Genomic DNA, 15,315 nt, shown 5'->3' with positions numbered 1-15,315 from the left:
TTCCAGGCTGTGGCAATGTTGAGTCCAAACATTTTTTAGGTACCATTGAAGTTTCCTCATATGCAGCCTTGCATATGAAATTAGTAAGATGCAGGATGCCATGAAGCCCAAAGCCTGCAGAATTTTTCTTGCAGATAACTGGGCCTTTGTTGCCAACATTTTGAAATAGGTAGTCAGGTGGCCTTTGCTTGTCTGGCGTGAGATAAGCCATCTGGACAGCTGTATTCAAGCTTGCAGCCAGGAATGTTATCTCTTGAGAGGGTACTAGTTTTGATTTCTTTTCGCTGACTGTGTACCCTAGGCTTGTTAGAAGTCTTTTTACAAACGCCAGATGCTGAAGAAGAATGTCCTTGTTCTCTGCTTGAATTAGACAGCCGTCCATGTAAGGAAATATTTGTATTCCTCTCTCTGCAGAATGCAATTACTGGTGCCAGGCACTTTGTAAAGACACTGGGCGCAGTAGATAAGCCAAAGGGCAATGGAGAGAATTAGTAATGCATTGAACCAGCCTTGAATATGAGGTATCTTCTGCATGACTGTCTTATTGGGACATGCAGGTATGCCTCTTTTAGGTGTAAAGTCACAAGCCAAGCACTCTTGCCTAGCATGGGCAGAAGCTGCTGCAAAATCAACATTTTGAATTTTGGAATATCCAGGAATGTGTTCAGAATAGATAGGTCCAGTATCGGCCTCCAGGCCTTGTCCTTTGAGTACCACGAACAGTAGAGTAAAATCCTTGTCCCTGCTCTTGCTCTGGTACTTGCTGAATGGCCCCCCCCATGTCCATGAGGGATGAAACTTGTTTTCGTGCCTCTGCCCATTGATTTTTTGGCAGATCTTGCCAGCCGTTTGCCTTTGGCAGGGTATGGAAATGGAACATGTAGCCTTGTGACACTATATTTAGAACCCACTTATCCTGGGTTATAATGTGCCAATGTTGAGCAAAAAGTGCTAATTTTCCCCCTAAGGGTGCTGCCAGAAGATAAGTGCTTGGTGTAGGCAGGGGAAGTCATTGAACTGCTTTCTGTATGTTTGTGCTTTATCTTCTCCAGCTTTGGAGGTAGAAGCACCCCACTATTTTGACCTATAAGAACCTTGCGCCTGGGATCTGCCCCTAGGGTGTCTGGATCTTCCCCCTTTGACGTCTGCCTGACACAGGAAAGGACCAATTTTTTGTAGGCCAGTGTCTACTAAACCTTGGTGGCTGTACTTGTAAAAAAAATCTTAACAGTTTGCATAGATTTAGCTTTGTCTTCCATTTTCTTTAACACCAAAGAAAGTATCACGCTGCAAAGGTGCATCTAGTAACTTAACTAACATGATCAGGCAGATTTTGTTCCTTTAACCAAGCATGCCTCCATCAAAGAATCAAAACCACATTGCAAGGTATGCTTTCCAACTTGTTCAGCTGCATGCAATAAATCCTGCATTTCCTTGTTTTCAGCACATTCAGAATTTAGCATCATCTGTTTAAGCAAACCCATGACATGTTGCTGATAAATATGAAACTGACAGTTTAAGGCCCTTATTGCCAAGGTTGCAGATGTGTAAACCTTTTTTCATCTATCCAGTGTCCTTGAATCTGTCAGAGGGGGGGGGGGGGGGGTTTGCTGTCGAGGCCTTAACTCCCTTTGGACCCTGTGAAATAGCTTCTGGGTCAGCAGCAGGGTTTTTAAAACGAAATTTGAGAGTCAGGAACCCTGAAATATCTGTCGGGTTTACCAGGAGCTGGAGGTAAGGAGTCAGGGGTCAAATTGGACTCCGAAAACACATCTACAATGTTTAACACAGGGGGAATATGTCTAGAGGCCTGTGCTGTGGTAGTAAAAGGAAATCCCCGAGCCTCTTTTTAGATTCTGAGAAATCTTGGCTTTCCCAGTGGAAATGCTCCCTCATGGTATGCAAGGTTTCCCCAAATGAATAATCCTCAGGAGGGGATGCTAAATGTATAGATTCTTCAGCATCAGAATCCTCATTTGGGGGGGGGGGGTAAAAGAATATCCCTGATCAGAAGAGGAATCAGAAGAAATATAAACCTGATCTGAAGATTCATAGTCAGTGTCTTGTCTAGGCCTCTTATCAGGAGGGGGATGGGTACCCCTGATCAAGGTAATCAGGTCTTCGGCCATTTTGATCATTTGTTTTTTGGGCATAGGGGCCTGTACACATGGCTCATGGGTTTCTTTGCTTTAGAAGATGCTTTAGTCTTTGAATGCTGAAGTTGTTTTAATGTAAAGATGTTGAGGTCTGAATACACCCTCAGAAGCCGGTACCTAATCAGTGGCTCCGGACCCATCCGAGGGATTAGCGTCTGAGGCTCCAATACTTTGAGTTTCCAGCAGCATGGCCGACTCCACGTGGGAGTCGGTAGTGGCCTTCGACTGCAAAGTAGCGGGTGTCAAGGGCTGCGAAAGCGCCTCACTGAGAACCAGCGACTGGCTTAGAAGCTTAGTCGGTTTTGGGCCTCAGTTGTTTACCTCTATCCTTTTCTTTGCGTTTTTTATAAACTCTGGTAGTCGCATGGCTGTCGGACGACATTTTAGGATAATTAAACCGGCTACCAAAGTACTTGAAAGCTAAATTATACAGACGCTTAATAGTGCATTGGTTAAATCTAGCACAAAACAGACAACCAGTAACGTTGTGATCAGGGCCTAGGCAAGGAATACAGTAAGAATGAAAATCCTTATGAGGTATTTGCTTTCCACAAGTAATACAATTCACTTTTTCTAACATCGGTCTGGAGCAAGAAAAAGTTTCCCCAACGGGGTACTTAACTTTATTGAAGACTTCGGTTCTGAAACTCAAACATGAAAATTTCAAGAGTCTGCCGACCGGCACTTGCGAACTTGCTTCTGCTTCGAGCACCGCATGGCAAGAAAGACTGAAGAAAATGGAGTCAGCTGCTTCTTTAATACCCCTGATGACCTGACATCAGGGAAGGGGCGACAGCAGCCGACGCAGGACCCAAGACTTTGGAATTCAGGCCGGCTGAGGGCAACCTGCCAGCAGGATTACCCAACTGTAATGAATGCAACAGTGAAACACGAACATCAGGATTTTTAGACACTGTGGCTTTAACACCCTTAGGGCCCCACAAAATAATCTCTGGATCCCCAGTAGGATTCTTGAAAAGGAACTGATGAGAATCAGGAAAATACAGTTTTGTACCTACCATAAATGTAGATGTTAGAGTGTTCACCCTGCTGCAGTCATCACACTTGGGTTATCCTGTCGTCAGGCGGTCCCGCATTCGGCCGGATTTCCAAAGTCTTGGTCCGTTGGTTGCTGTCTCCTCATCCCGGACGTCAGAGCGCCAGGGGTGCATATATTGCAACAGACGCCATTTTCTTCAGTTTTTCTTGCCCCAGATGTCAGGTGCCCCCAAAAGATGATCCAAATTAGTACCAAAAGGTGTGAACACTGTACAAACACAACATCCCTTCAGCTATAAGCAAATACATCAGAAAGGCATAGCAAAGATTTAGCCAGTAGATCAGAGGGGTTGGAGGGAGGGTAACCTGGACTGCAGCAGGGTGAACACTAACATCTACATTTATGGTAGGTACAAAACTGTACTATGTTCGTGTTACCCTGCTGCAGTCATCACACTTGGGTTGAGTTCCAAAGCTAAGGTAGGGTGGAGGCATCATAGAGGGTTAGTGGAGGCAATGAGGCCCTGCAGAACTGCAGTGGCGAAGCCTGCCCTGTACTTAGAATAAAGAGGTAAGTGATGGTGTTTAGTGAAGGTGTGTACAGAACTCAAAGTTGCAGCTTCTAAAATTTCCTTGGTAGGAACCCCTCTGAGAAAGGCTGTAGAGGTAGCTGTTGCCCTGGTAGAGTGGGATCTAATGGTAGGAGGAACTGGTTTCCCATGACGGGTATAGCACAATCGTATGCAATGGCCTATCCATTTAGAAATGGTTTGCTTGGATATAGATCTCCCTTGAGAAGCTGTAGCATAAGAAAAAGAGCTGGTCAGTCTTTCTGAAAGCCTTAGTTTTATCCAAATAGTAACCAAGTTGCCTGTGAATGTCCAAGGAATGCAGGAGTCTCATCTCTGTTCTGTGGATTGGTGAAGAAAGTGGATAGGTGGATGGTTTGATTTAAAGCTACACTGGAAACCACCTTAGGCATGAAGGAAGGATTAGTTCGTAGAGAAACTCTGTCTTGATGGAAAATGAGGAAAGGTTCCACTGCCATAAGTGCCTGTAATTCTGAGACTCTCCTAGCAGAAGTTACTGCCAGGAGCAGGGCAGTCTTCCAGGATAGGAACTGAAGGTCTGCAGAAAAAAGCTGGTTCAAAGGGAGGTAGCATTAGTTTTTCCAGAACAAAGTTGAGGTCCCATGTTGGTGTAGGGGCTCTTCTAGGTGGTCTAATGTTTTTTGCCCCTCTGAGGAACTGCCTTAGAAGAGTATTTGAAAATAAAGGTGGATTTGTGTTGTAGTGAGCTGAAATAGCTGAAGCATGGATTTTAATAGAGAAGGAAAGTCTTTTATGCAACATCTCAGCTAAATATTGCAGAATGTGAGGCATATGAGGCTGAGTTGTGTCTTGGCCTTTAGCTTGGTTCCAAGCACAAAACCTTTTCCATTTGTCCAAGTAAGCCTTCCTGGTGCTTGGCCTCCTGGCCTCTAGAATAACATCCAGTACTGCTTGTAAAAGAGGGGCTGGTGGGATGCTTAATTGATTTGCCATGCAGCCAGGTTTAAGGTTTTGATCTGGCTGTGTAGAATTTGCTTGTCTTGCTGCGTGAGTAAATGAGGAATTTGAGGCAATATCCATGGTGGGCTGTGAGCCATATTCTTCAATAGCGGGTACCAGTGCTGGCGTGGCCAGTCTGGGGCTATAAGAATCAGTCGAGGTTTCTCCTTTTTGACCTTCAAAAGAACCTTTGTGAGAAGAGGTAATGGAGGAAAGGCATATGCTGTCAGGTTTTTCCAACTGAAGGAGAGAGCGTCCACTTTCCAAGCTTGATGGTGGAATGTCCTTGCACAAAATTCTGTCAGCTGGTAGTTTTGAGGACTGGCAAACGGGTCTATATTTGGTAGACCCCATCTTTGAGTTATTGTAAATATTTGTGGGTCTAGCTTCCACTCGTGGGGATCTTTGATGTTTCTGCTTAGGTCGTCTGCCAATGTGTTTTTCTGTCCTGGCAGGAACTGAGCCTGTAACTGGATTTGGTAGGCCAGAGCTGTGTTCCATAAGATTATTGCTTGCCTGCAAAGAGGGTAGGGATGTGTGCCCCCTTGTTTATGTACCACATTAAAGTGGTGTTGTCCGTCTTTATTGCAAGTTGTCCTGGCTGTAGCAGATCCTTGAAGGCCGTCAGAGCTTTCTCTACAGCTAGCATCTCTTTTTGGTTTATATGCAGTTTTCTTTGTTCTGCAGTCCATAGGCCTTGAATGCATTGCCCTGCCATGTGTGCCCCCCAGGCATAGTCTGAAGCATCTGTTGTGATAGTTTGCCTGGGTGGGGGCAAGATGAAAGGCTGACCCTTGTTGAGGTGACATGCCTGTGCCCACCATAGGAATTCCTGTTGAAGGCAGGGAATGAGAGATCACTGTGTCCAAGCTGTGGCTGTGTTGAGACCATACGCTTTTTAGGTACCACTGTAATTTCCTCATATGCAGTTTTGCAAATGGTATTATCAGAATGCAATATGCCATAAAGCCCAAAGCCTGCAGAATTTCTCTTGCAGTTAATTGGGTCTTTGTTGCCACTGTCTTGAAATATTGAGTCAGTTGTAATTGCTTGTCTGGTGTAAGATAAGCCTTCTGGGCCGTTGTGTCCAAGCTGGCACCCAGTAATGTCATTTTTTGTGAAGGTACTAGTTTTGACTTCTTTTCGTTTACTGTGTACCCCAGACAATTTAGTAGATGCTTCACAAAAACGAGATGTTGTAAGAGAATGTCTTTTCTTTCTGCTTGGATGAGGCAGTCATCCAGATATGGATATATTTGAATTCCTCTGTCTGCAGTATGCAATTACTGGTGCCAGGCATTTTGTGAATACTCTGGGCGCAGTAGATAAGCCAAAGGGCAGTGCAGAGAATTGATAATGGGTTGAACCTGCAATGAAACGGAGGCATCTTCTGCAACTTTGTCTGATAGGGACATGCAGAGCAGCTGTCACCGGATCAGTTATACGTACCTTGAGGTCCAACGTTACCGGCCATGCTTCCTTGCCCAACATGGGAAGTAGCTGCTGTAGTGTTAGCATCTTGAATTTGGGAACTTGTGTTTAGAATTGAAAGGTCCAGAATTGGTCTCCAAGCATTTTCTTTTCTGGGTACTAGGAAGAGTCTTGAGTAAAATCCTTGGCCTTGCTCTTGAGTTGGTACCCTTTGAATGGCTCTCATGGCCATGAGAGCTGTAATTTGTTTGATCCTCTGCCCTTTGATTTTGTGGCAGGTTTGGCATTCCTCTTTATTGGAAAGGTGTGAAAGTGGAATCTGTATCCTCGTAAAATTGTCTAGGACCCATTTGCCCTTTGTGACCATGTGCCAGTTGTCTGCAAATAGTGCTAGTTTTCCCCCCAAGGGGGCTGACAAGAGAGCTTTGTTTGGCCAGCTGAGGTGCAAGTCATTGAGTTTGCCTTCGGGTGGGTTGAGACCCGTCTTCTCCCTTCTGGGTTGGAGTGCCCCATTGGCGAGGCTTATACTGAGCTTGTGGTTGTCCTCTGCCCCTTGGGCGCCTGTATTTACCCCTCTGAGGCCTGTCAGTGGCTGGAAAGGACCAACTGTTTGTTGGCCAGTTTCTGCTGAAGCGAGAGGGTTGTACTTGTAGAAAATCTTTGACTGTCTGCATTGATATCGCCTTATCTTCCATTTTCTTTAGAACTACTTCTGCTTTAACACCAAAAAGAACATCCTGCTGTAAGGGAGCATCTAATAGTTTTGCTTTAACATGATCAGGCAGACTGTTCTTTTAACCAGGCATGCCTACGTATATAACTGATCCGGTGACAGCTGCTCTGCAGGAGGCCTCTAAAGAATCAAACCCACATTGTAAGGTATGTTTGTCCACCTGCTCGGTGGCGTGCAACAAATCCTGTACTTCTTTCATTTCAGATTGTTGAGGTAAGGTGGTTATCTTTTGTTGAGATCAGAAATTGCTGACACTTAAGCATATGAAAATGACAGTTTAGTGCTCTCATAGCTAAAGTGGCTGAGGTGTAAATCTTTTTCCCCCATCTGTCTAGTGCTCTTGAATCCCTTTCAGAAGGTACTGGATTTTTAGTCATGGAAGCCTTAGCCCCCTTGGGACCCTGGGAGATAGTCTCTGGGCTCAGCTACTGGGCTTTTGTAAAGGAATTTGTGGGAATCAGGTACTCTGTAGTATGTCAGGCTTGGCTGGGGCAGGAGGTAGAGAGTCAGGGTTGAAACTGGATTTAAGTAGACATCATCCACAATGTCCAAAACAGTAGGGATAGCTAGAGTTCTGTGTTGGGGGAGTAAAAGAAACTCTCTCAGCCTTTTCTTGGAATCAGAGTAATCCTGACCTTCCCAGTGAAAATGTTCCCTCATAGTGTGTAAAGTTTCCCCAAAAGAGTAATCTTCTGGAGGAGAAGCTGAGGGAATAGATTCCTCAGCATCAGAATCTTCATAAAGGAGAGAAGGAATAGTCTTGGTCCTCAGAGGAATCCTAAGAAATAGACAGTTGTTCAGAGGAAGCAGAATCTTCCTATCGTCTAGGCCTTTTGTCAGGAGGAGGCTGTGACCCCCTAATAAGAGAAATCAAATCTTCAGCCATTTTAAGCATCTGTTTCTTAGGCATAGGGCCTTGAACAGGAGAATGAAGTTAAGCCTTTTTCGATTTAGGAGTCTTCGACTTGAAAAACGTTTTGACTAAGTCATCGGTCTGAAAACGCCTTCAGAAACCGATGGCGTTTCAAAAGTACCGACATCCTTGGAAGGTAAATCGTCGGAAGGGCCTGAAGTAAAAGGCTGCATCGGCCTAGTACATTCCGTCAAAATATCTGTAGCGGTCTCGGGTTCCAGGACTGCGGTAGTCAAGAGGCTGCGGAGCCTCACTGACAACCGGAGACCGGATCAACCGAGGCCTCGGAATCGGGCTTAGGCCTGGGCTGTCGGTCCTTGTCCCTGTGCTTTTTGTGCACGCCAGTAGTCGGTAGCTCCGACGACATGTTATAGTTAAATTTTCTACCAAAAAAGTGTTGTGCGAAATCAAATCGTCTTTTAATAGTACGTTTATTAAATCTAGCACAAAAATGACAAGTAACGTCGTGATCAGGGCCTAGGTAAGGTATGCAATAAGAATGAAAATCCTTATGAGGTATTTGCTTCCCACAAGAAATACAATTGTTAACTTTTTCTGACATCGGTCTGAGGCAAGAAAAGTTTCCCCAGCGGGGTACTTAGCTTTATAGAAGACTTCGGTCTGAAAATCGAAAATCTCAGGAGTCGGCCGACCGGCACTTGCGAACTGCTTCTGCTTCGGGCACCGCGCGGCAAGAAAGACTGAAGAAAATGGCGTCGGTTGCAATATATGTACCCCTGGCACTCTGACGTCAGGGATGAGGCGACAGCAAGACGTCGGACCAAGACTTTGGAAATCCGTCCGACTGCGGGACCGCCTGACGACAGGATAACCCCAAGTGTGATGACTGCAGCAAGGTAACACGATGAACATCTCTAATACCAGTCAGGCTTTCTGGGAGCAGGAGGAACAGAATTAGGAGTCAAAGAATTCTCCATGAAAACAATCAACTACCAAAACTGCAGGGATAGCCAAAGGCTTATACTGAGGCAAAGACAAGAACTCCCTAACCCGCTAATTAGACTGGGGGTATTCCTAGCTTTCCCATTTAAAATGCTCCCCAAGGGTATTCGGAGTATCCCCAAAAGAAAAATCTTCTGGAGGGGAGGCAGAAGGGAGTGTCTTCTGCATCAGAATTCCTTCATCAGCAGAGGTGCTAGAAACCTCTGAGTCTGAGGCAGACAACCTCTGGGGACAATTCCCTAGCCCTTTTAGAAGGAGGTGGCTGAGAGCCCCTGATAAGAGAGTCTAGAGATCACTAGCCATCTTAACCATCTGAGGCCGAGGCATTTGAGGGGAGGCCAGTGGCTGCTTTGGAGTAGATTTTCGGCTGGAAGTCCTGCTAGAAAGCCCAAGGGACTCTGGAGGCCCAACCACCGCAGAGGTTTGAACAGAGGTAGTCAGTCTGGATCTGGTCAGAGAAAAGAGGCCTCAAAAGCCGGCACCTGCTTAGCGACTCCAGATCCAGAGGCGGCGACTGGCAGAGGGTCTGAAGAAAAAGTAGAAGCCTGCGGAATGGAGGACTCAGAAAAGGCATCCGCAGACACCTGCTGCTGAACATCCGTGGACTGCAAGGGCGTAAAAAGCACCTCACTGGCTACCGCTGGACCAACAACCAATTTAACATGGATGTAGTTTGTTAATTTGACCCTTACCCTGTCGCAGTTCTTATCCTTGCGCTTCTTAGGAATATCCGAAGTCTGGAAACCAGAAGACACCATACCGACGAACCTGGCCAAACTCCAAAGTGCTTATATAAAATCTTAGCTCTACGGCATATGGTACGCGGGTTGAAAAGCAGAGAGATCACAATTAGGGACATCGTGCTTAAGGCCCAAAGTGCTACAGTCAGAATGAAAATCACGATACGGAATCAGTTTTCCACAGGCAAGACAGTTAACTTTCTCTGACATTCGTTAAAGTAAGAAAAAAAGGGTCCCCAACGGGGTACTTATCGGAGGATGTCTTCAACTTTAGTAGTCTGAATACTAAAAGAAGGTAATTGGCTGACTGGCACTCGTGTGAATTGCTTCTGCTTTGGGCTCTGCGGCAAGAAATACTGAGGAAATGGTGTCGGCTGCCTGCCTTTGTACACAAGGGTGGAAACTCCACCGACCCCTTCTAACTAGAGGCACATGGCTATTCTGTCCCCATCTCCAAAATTCTGACAAAGTGCATTCATACCCAATTACTCAAACACCTGCTTAATAACCTAACTTCCACCCAACATGGTTTTAGGCCACACCACAGCACATCCACTGCTCCACTTTCCTTCACCCAAACAGTAACTCAGACCCGTGACAACAAGATGGATATTCTCCTGGCCATTCCTTCATGTCCAAGGCCTTTGGTACTGTCTCACTGTAAACTTTAACTAAATTCTGATCTCCATACTTCTAGCTCCTCAGTAAACTGGTTTTCCAGTTACTTCTGTAATAGGCAACAATCTGTTTCGCTGGCAAACTTCCTTCCAGTCAACACAGGGTTCCCCAAAGATCCATCCTGGCCCACTCTTGTTCAACATTTTCACTAATTCTGCTTGTAAGCTCTCAACACTACTACAATATGCCAATGATTCTACACTAATCACCACTGCCCGTAACATTCCTGATCTCTTAGCACTCACTCAGGACACCTTCTCATCTGTTGAAACCTGTCTCTCAATCAATTAGTACTAAATCATAAAAAAAATTCTCTTTCCTAGAACACTAGCTCAGCACAAATCCTCCTTTACCATCACCTCCCTCAACAATACCATCGTTAAACTTGAACCTTAAACCAAATGACTTGGCTCCATTATAGAGTAACTAAAACTTGACATGCACATCCAACAATCTATATACAAAAAAACACCAGGAACTTGGTCTGCTTTACAGAAATCAAAAATTCCTACACCCTCTTCCACACACTCTCTAGCTCAGTCACTTCTCTTACCTTGTCTACACTATGCTGCCCTATCCTTACTAATATTCAATCTACACTACTGTCCAAACTTGTACAATAAAATAGCCAGATTTGCCACTAATCTCCCTTACAGTTCCCATCTCTGCCTCGCCCTTAAGACACTTCAATGGCCTGAATTTTCTCACCTACCAACTACATATCACTCAGTCCATTCTGAATAATCCTCCTTCCGGACAATCACACTCCAACCTAGTACCTTATTACACCCCCTCGAACACCACCTGACAACTGTCTAACCTTGACATCTGCAAACTTAAAAAGAATACTGGAAAAGCCCTTTATGTACTCTGCACATTTGGATCCCCCCATAAAAGAAATTTCCCAAAAGCACCTTTTTAAATGTGAACTAAAACTTCCTACTAAAAACTTGGTTCTGCCCATGCCAAGCACCCACATAATCACACCTATCCATTTTCTTCTCTACTTTGATGCATTACCTTTTTTTTCTCGGTCACGTAATTTCATTTTCTTTACTCTCCTGTATTAAAAACACAAAAATTGCTCATGTTTTAAATACTGAGTATACCTATTCTATATTGTATACTTGTAATTGTATTTTCCTTGTACTACAGAATACTGTGCTGAGAAACGCATCTTATATTTTTATGTTATGTGCTTGCACATTAGACCAGTATGCATTTGTTTTATTTTGTGTATGACTTAATTGTCCAGAGCTTTTCTCCTTGGGTCTCCACTGAAAATGGGCCCTTGGCTCAGCTGGACAAACCTGGTCAACAAATGTCAAATAAAAATGAGGTGTAGAGTTGGACAAAGATGCCTTTGCCCTCTTGTATATTCTCCTTAAGACGACTGTCTTCTCAACCTTCAGGATGACAGCCTAGCCCTACCTGAATCTAAATGTTGAAGGCTTTGGCCCCAAGTTTAATGGTTTTGTTGTTGAACCTAGCACAAAAGGAGCAGTTATGCATGTCATACTGAGGCTCTAAATAGAATAGGCTAGGAAGATGAGTCCCCAAAAGAAAGGCATTTTTTAAAATAATCAAAAAAGCTGTAAAGATCTGAAAATAGGGTACTTATCCGAATGCTCTTGCAGTTCAAGTAGACCTGACTGATGAAGCTGAGTAACTTTCTTGAACATGACACTACATGGTAGGAAAGAACTGAAAATGGTGCTGGTTGAAGTACCTTTATCACAGCCCTGACTGACAGTGAACAATGTCCACCTGATGGGAGATGGTGAAAGACGCTGGTATTCTGGGATGACAGCAGGAATAGCAGTAAGTACCAAGACTGCGTACTGTATAACACTGACCACAATGATCATACATTGTCAATTAAAACTGGTTAAAAACACCTTACTAGCTAAAGACATGCATTCAGTAAAACTGAATCTTTATTACTATTATGCCTTGTACCTCTGGAAATCTTACTTTCTGAAATATTCACTTTTGGAAGCCTTACAGTTTGCAAAGATATCAAGTATGGCATCTGTATAAAAAAAATCCTCTTAAAAAAAAAAAAATCTCAGTAATCCTAGTATTTTCTTCTAGGAAATGAACTTCCATAGTACATAGGCATACAGCTTGTATAAATTCACAAAGGGGTTTAACTGTGGAGAACAAGTCGCTAGACGCCCAAAGTATGTTAGGAGTTTCCTTATGTACTGAAGTCACAAACCCTTACTCATGATATGGAGCTTAACATTCAAAAAGCAATAGATTAACAAATATATATGCTGCCAAATGCCATACGAAACTTTTTATTAATATGACCCAAAAGTTAAAATGTTACGTGACCCTTTAAAGTAAAGCAATGTAAAGTACATAAACCAGTACACTAACTTCAAACATTAATGGTAAATATACATTTAAAGTAATTCATACTCAGTCATGGGGGGACTACTGGTCCCCACTGTTGTTCCCTGTAACACATATGGTACTCTTTCATACACAAAAAACTCAGTACTGAACCTCTACAGACCTGTAAGCATTTCCTCATTCTGACTGAATTCAACTAAAGCCTTCTTCTGTAACTCCAATAAAACCACGGCTACAATTTGTCACCAGAAACTGAAACAATCTTTGCATGTCTATGGTGACACCACCCCCACAGGGATCACCATGCCTTTTAAACAAAAAGTATAATAAAAATCTTAGTCTATGAATTTTTCAGAAGCCGATCTCCTTAAAGCCTGATGGCACTAGCCCTGATGTTAACCAGGATGGACTTCCTCATGCCAAAAAAATTGAGAGGCCTTACATATACAAAATGACTGCAAAATACAGACCAAACAGACAAAACATCTTACAAGTTCAATAATCTATGTAAACATACGAGTACCACACAAATAATTGTTACCTTTGAAGTTCACCTTGGTAGCCAAACTCAGGCCTGCAAAATAAAATAGCAAAGAAAAAAATGCAGTGAAAAATCAAATGCATGAAGTGTAACCATCATTACCAACATTGACAGCAAATGGTCACAGATCAAATACAAAATACAGCAATTAAAACTGGCAGTTTGACAACAAGGATGAAAGGCATGCATGAGTTTTAAAATTCATCCTCAAGTCAAAACTTTGCATGGAAGAAATTAACAATTCCACACAATTTTATTCAGAGTTTCTGCCAAAACTGCAGGACACCCTTAAAGAACTGTCAGCAGAAAGTGTGTGCAGACAGGTGTATTTAAATGTACTTTGACTTAGTACTGGAATATGTCCAACCCAAAGTTAAGCACATCACATAACAGTACAGGAATACACACTTGAAAGTGTCCTTTTGGCACCAAACAGTTGGTCAACTTTTTCCATTTGGAAATGCAAGATTTTTTTTTGCGCTACATGTTTTCTATCCTCCTGTAATAACTGCAGCATGTCCTCAGAGATGATGCTCGAATGGAAAAAAAATCTGACCAAACCATTAGGTTCAGGGTTTGTTGGTTTGGAAGAATGACAGCTCCCGTGTGTTTTGTGAGAAGGTCCATCCTGTGAGGTAACTTGTGATGACTGCCCTTGTCCAGGTTGAAGAGAAAGGACCAGTACTATCTGGACTGAAAGGCTTGATGACTATCAAGATTTTTAGTTTATCCTTTTCAATTTGAGCAGGACTTTAGAAATAAGGGGAACGGGAGGGAAAACTTACAGGACTCTTGCCCTTCTATGAGAAAGGCAAGGTGGCCATCATCCAAGTCTGAGGGCATGGTACCCTGCAAAAGAACAGTCTGAGCTACCTTCTAGAGTAGAAGCAAAAGATTAATTTGGAGAATACATCACTGATGGGCAATCTGCTGGAAGACCGCTGCTCAACATCTATTTGTCAGGGCCTGTTTTAGATCTGCTCAAGTAAATGACCAGTGTTTCTTTCAGAGGAAATGAGGAATGCCTGAAATAAGAGGTTGTGGTAAATAGCCAAGTCAGAGACATGGTAAGTCTGTAAACACAATTGGATTCTCATTCCTTCCTGCTTATTGATATCACACAAGTGTTGACATCTGTTAGATCTTTGAGGTGTCTTGGACTACACAGGTGAACAGCCCGAAGAGCAACGATCAAGGCCATCATTTAGTTGGTTTATTTTTTTCTTGGTCTGACCAAACCCAGTGGATTTTTATGTGGACAGAACATGCTCCACATGCCAGGTTGAAGCACCAGTGAAAAGTCAAAAGCACTCAGTGGTTTAGATAATCGACCAAAAATGCCTTCCTGAAGGGCAAGAGAGAGAATGGAAAGTTAATAGGGTGAAAGCGTGTCTAAATGGACATAGCATACCAATGAATCTTCCACATCTAGCAAAAGGTATTTGTACAGATGAAGCCATGTTCCTCAGGGCTCTCAGTCTTACTTGCTGATGTTAAACTAAGAGGAAGGAGAAACGGGAAGCAAGCAATGAGGAATTGCACATTGCCTTGTGGAAGTAATATCACTATGGAAGCAGTACTGAGACAGTAGTCTAGAAGCACCAGATCCTAAGCTGGAAGACAGTCAAAGTACACCGTTAAACTAAGTCAAAAGATCTATGGTAAATTTAAGATCTGAAAGAAGCCACTCTTGACAATGCCTGGAGAAACGCATCTAGACATGGGAAGAGCTGTATCCTCTGAAGCCTGCAAAAAGCAAAGTTGGGCGCCAGGCATTTGATAAATATCCTTGCAGCAGTAGAACGACCAAAAGTTTCAAATTTCCTGTTTGGGCGAACTACATCTATGCATAAATAGTTGTGTAAAGTCTCTCTCTTCTCTGTTGCAGTATTCTTAAGAGGGAGATCTTCACTGCTGGCGAACAGACACTGGCCAGTACACAAGTCTCACTACTGTAGGATGCGTGGTACATCGCACAAAGGCTGCTGTCATGTCAGCTATAAATGACATATACACGCATCTACCTCAAAAGTGAATGACCCAAGAGGAAGCCAGCCTAAGGAGGTAGGGTATGACTATCCAAGGAAAGGAACTGAACCACCAGGGGATGGAGGGAGGGACTGGAATACTGTAAAAAAAGGACATTATTGTTATGGTACAATTTTACACAACTATTCTATGTCCTCCTAGTTATCTGTTGCAGTATTCCCAACATGAGGGAGAATACAAAAGTTCACGGAGAGAGTCTGG

At 43.5% G+C, this 15,315-nt stretch overlaps 1 protein-coding gene across 1 annotated transcript in view; it reads right to left on the bottom strand.

Annotated features, from left to right (window-relative positions):
• LOC122812116 overlaps positions 1-15,315 on the bottom strand; it is a 1,581,175-nt gene that overhangs the window by 418,659 nt on the left and 1,147,201 nt on the right. Inside the window, exon 9 of the mRNA XM_044084402.1 lies at positions 13,066-13,098. Within this exon, the coding sequence (XP_043940337.1) occupies positions 13,066-13,098 (33 nt within the window). The remainder of the gene's footprint in view (positions 1-13,065; positions 13,099-15,315) is intronic.

Source organism: Protopterus annectens, chromosome 9.part0, assembly GCF_019279795.1.
Source record: "Protopterus annectens isolate FY-2018-M chromosome 9.part0, PAN1.0, whole genome shotgun sequence".
In the NCBI taxonomy this organism is placed as follows: Eukaryota; Metazoa; Chordata; order Ceratodontiformes; family Protopteridae; genus Protopterus; species Protopterus annectens.
Note: the sequence above shows the minus strand (reverse complement) of the source record. Positions and strands in the feature narration are given on the sequence as shown.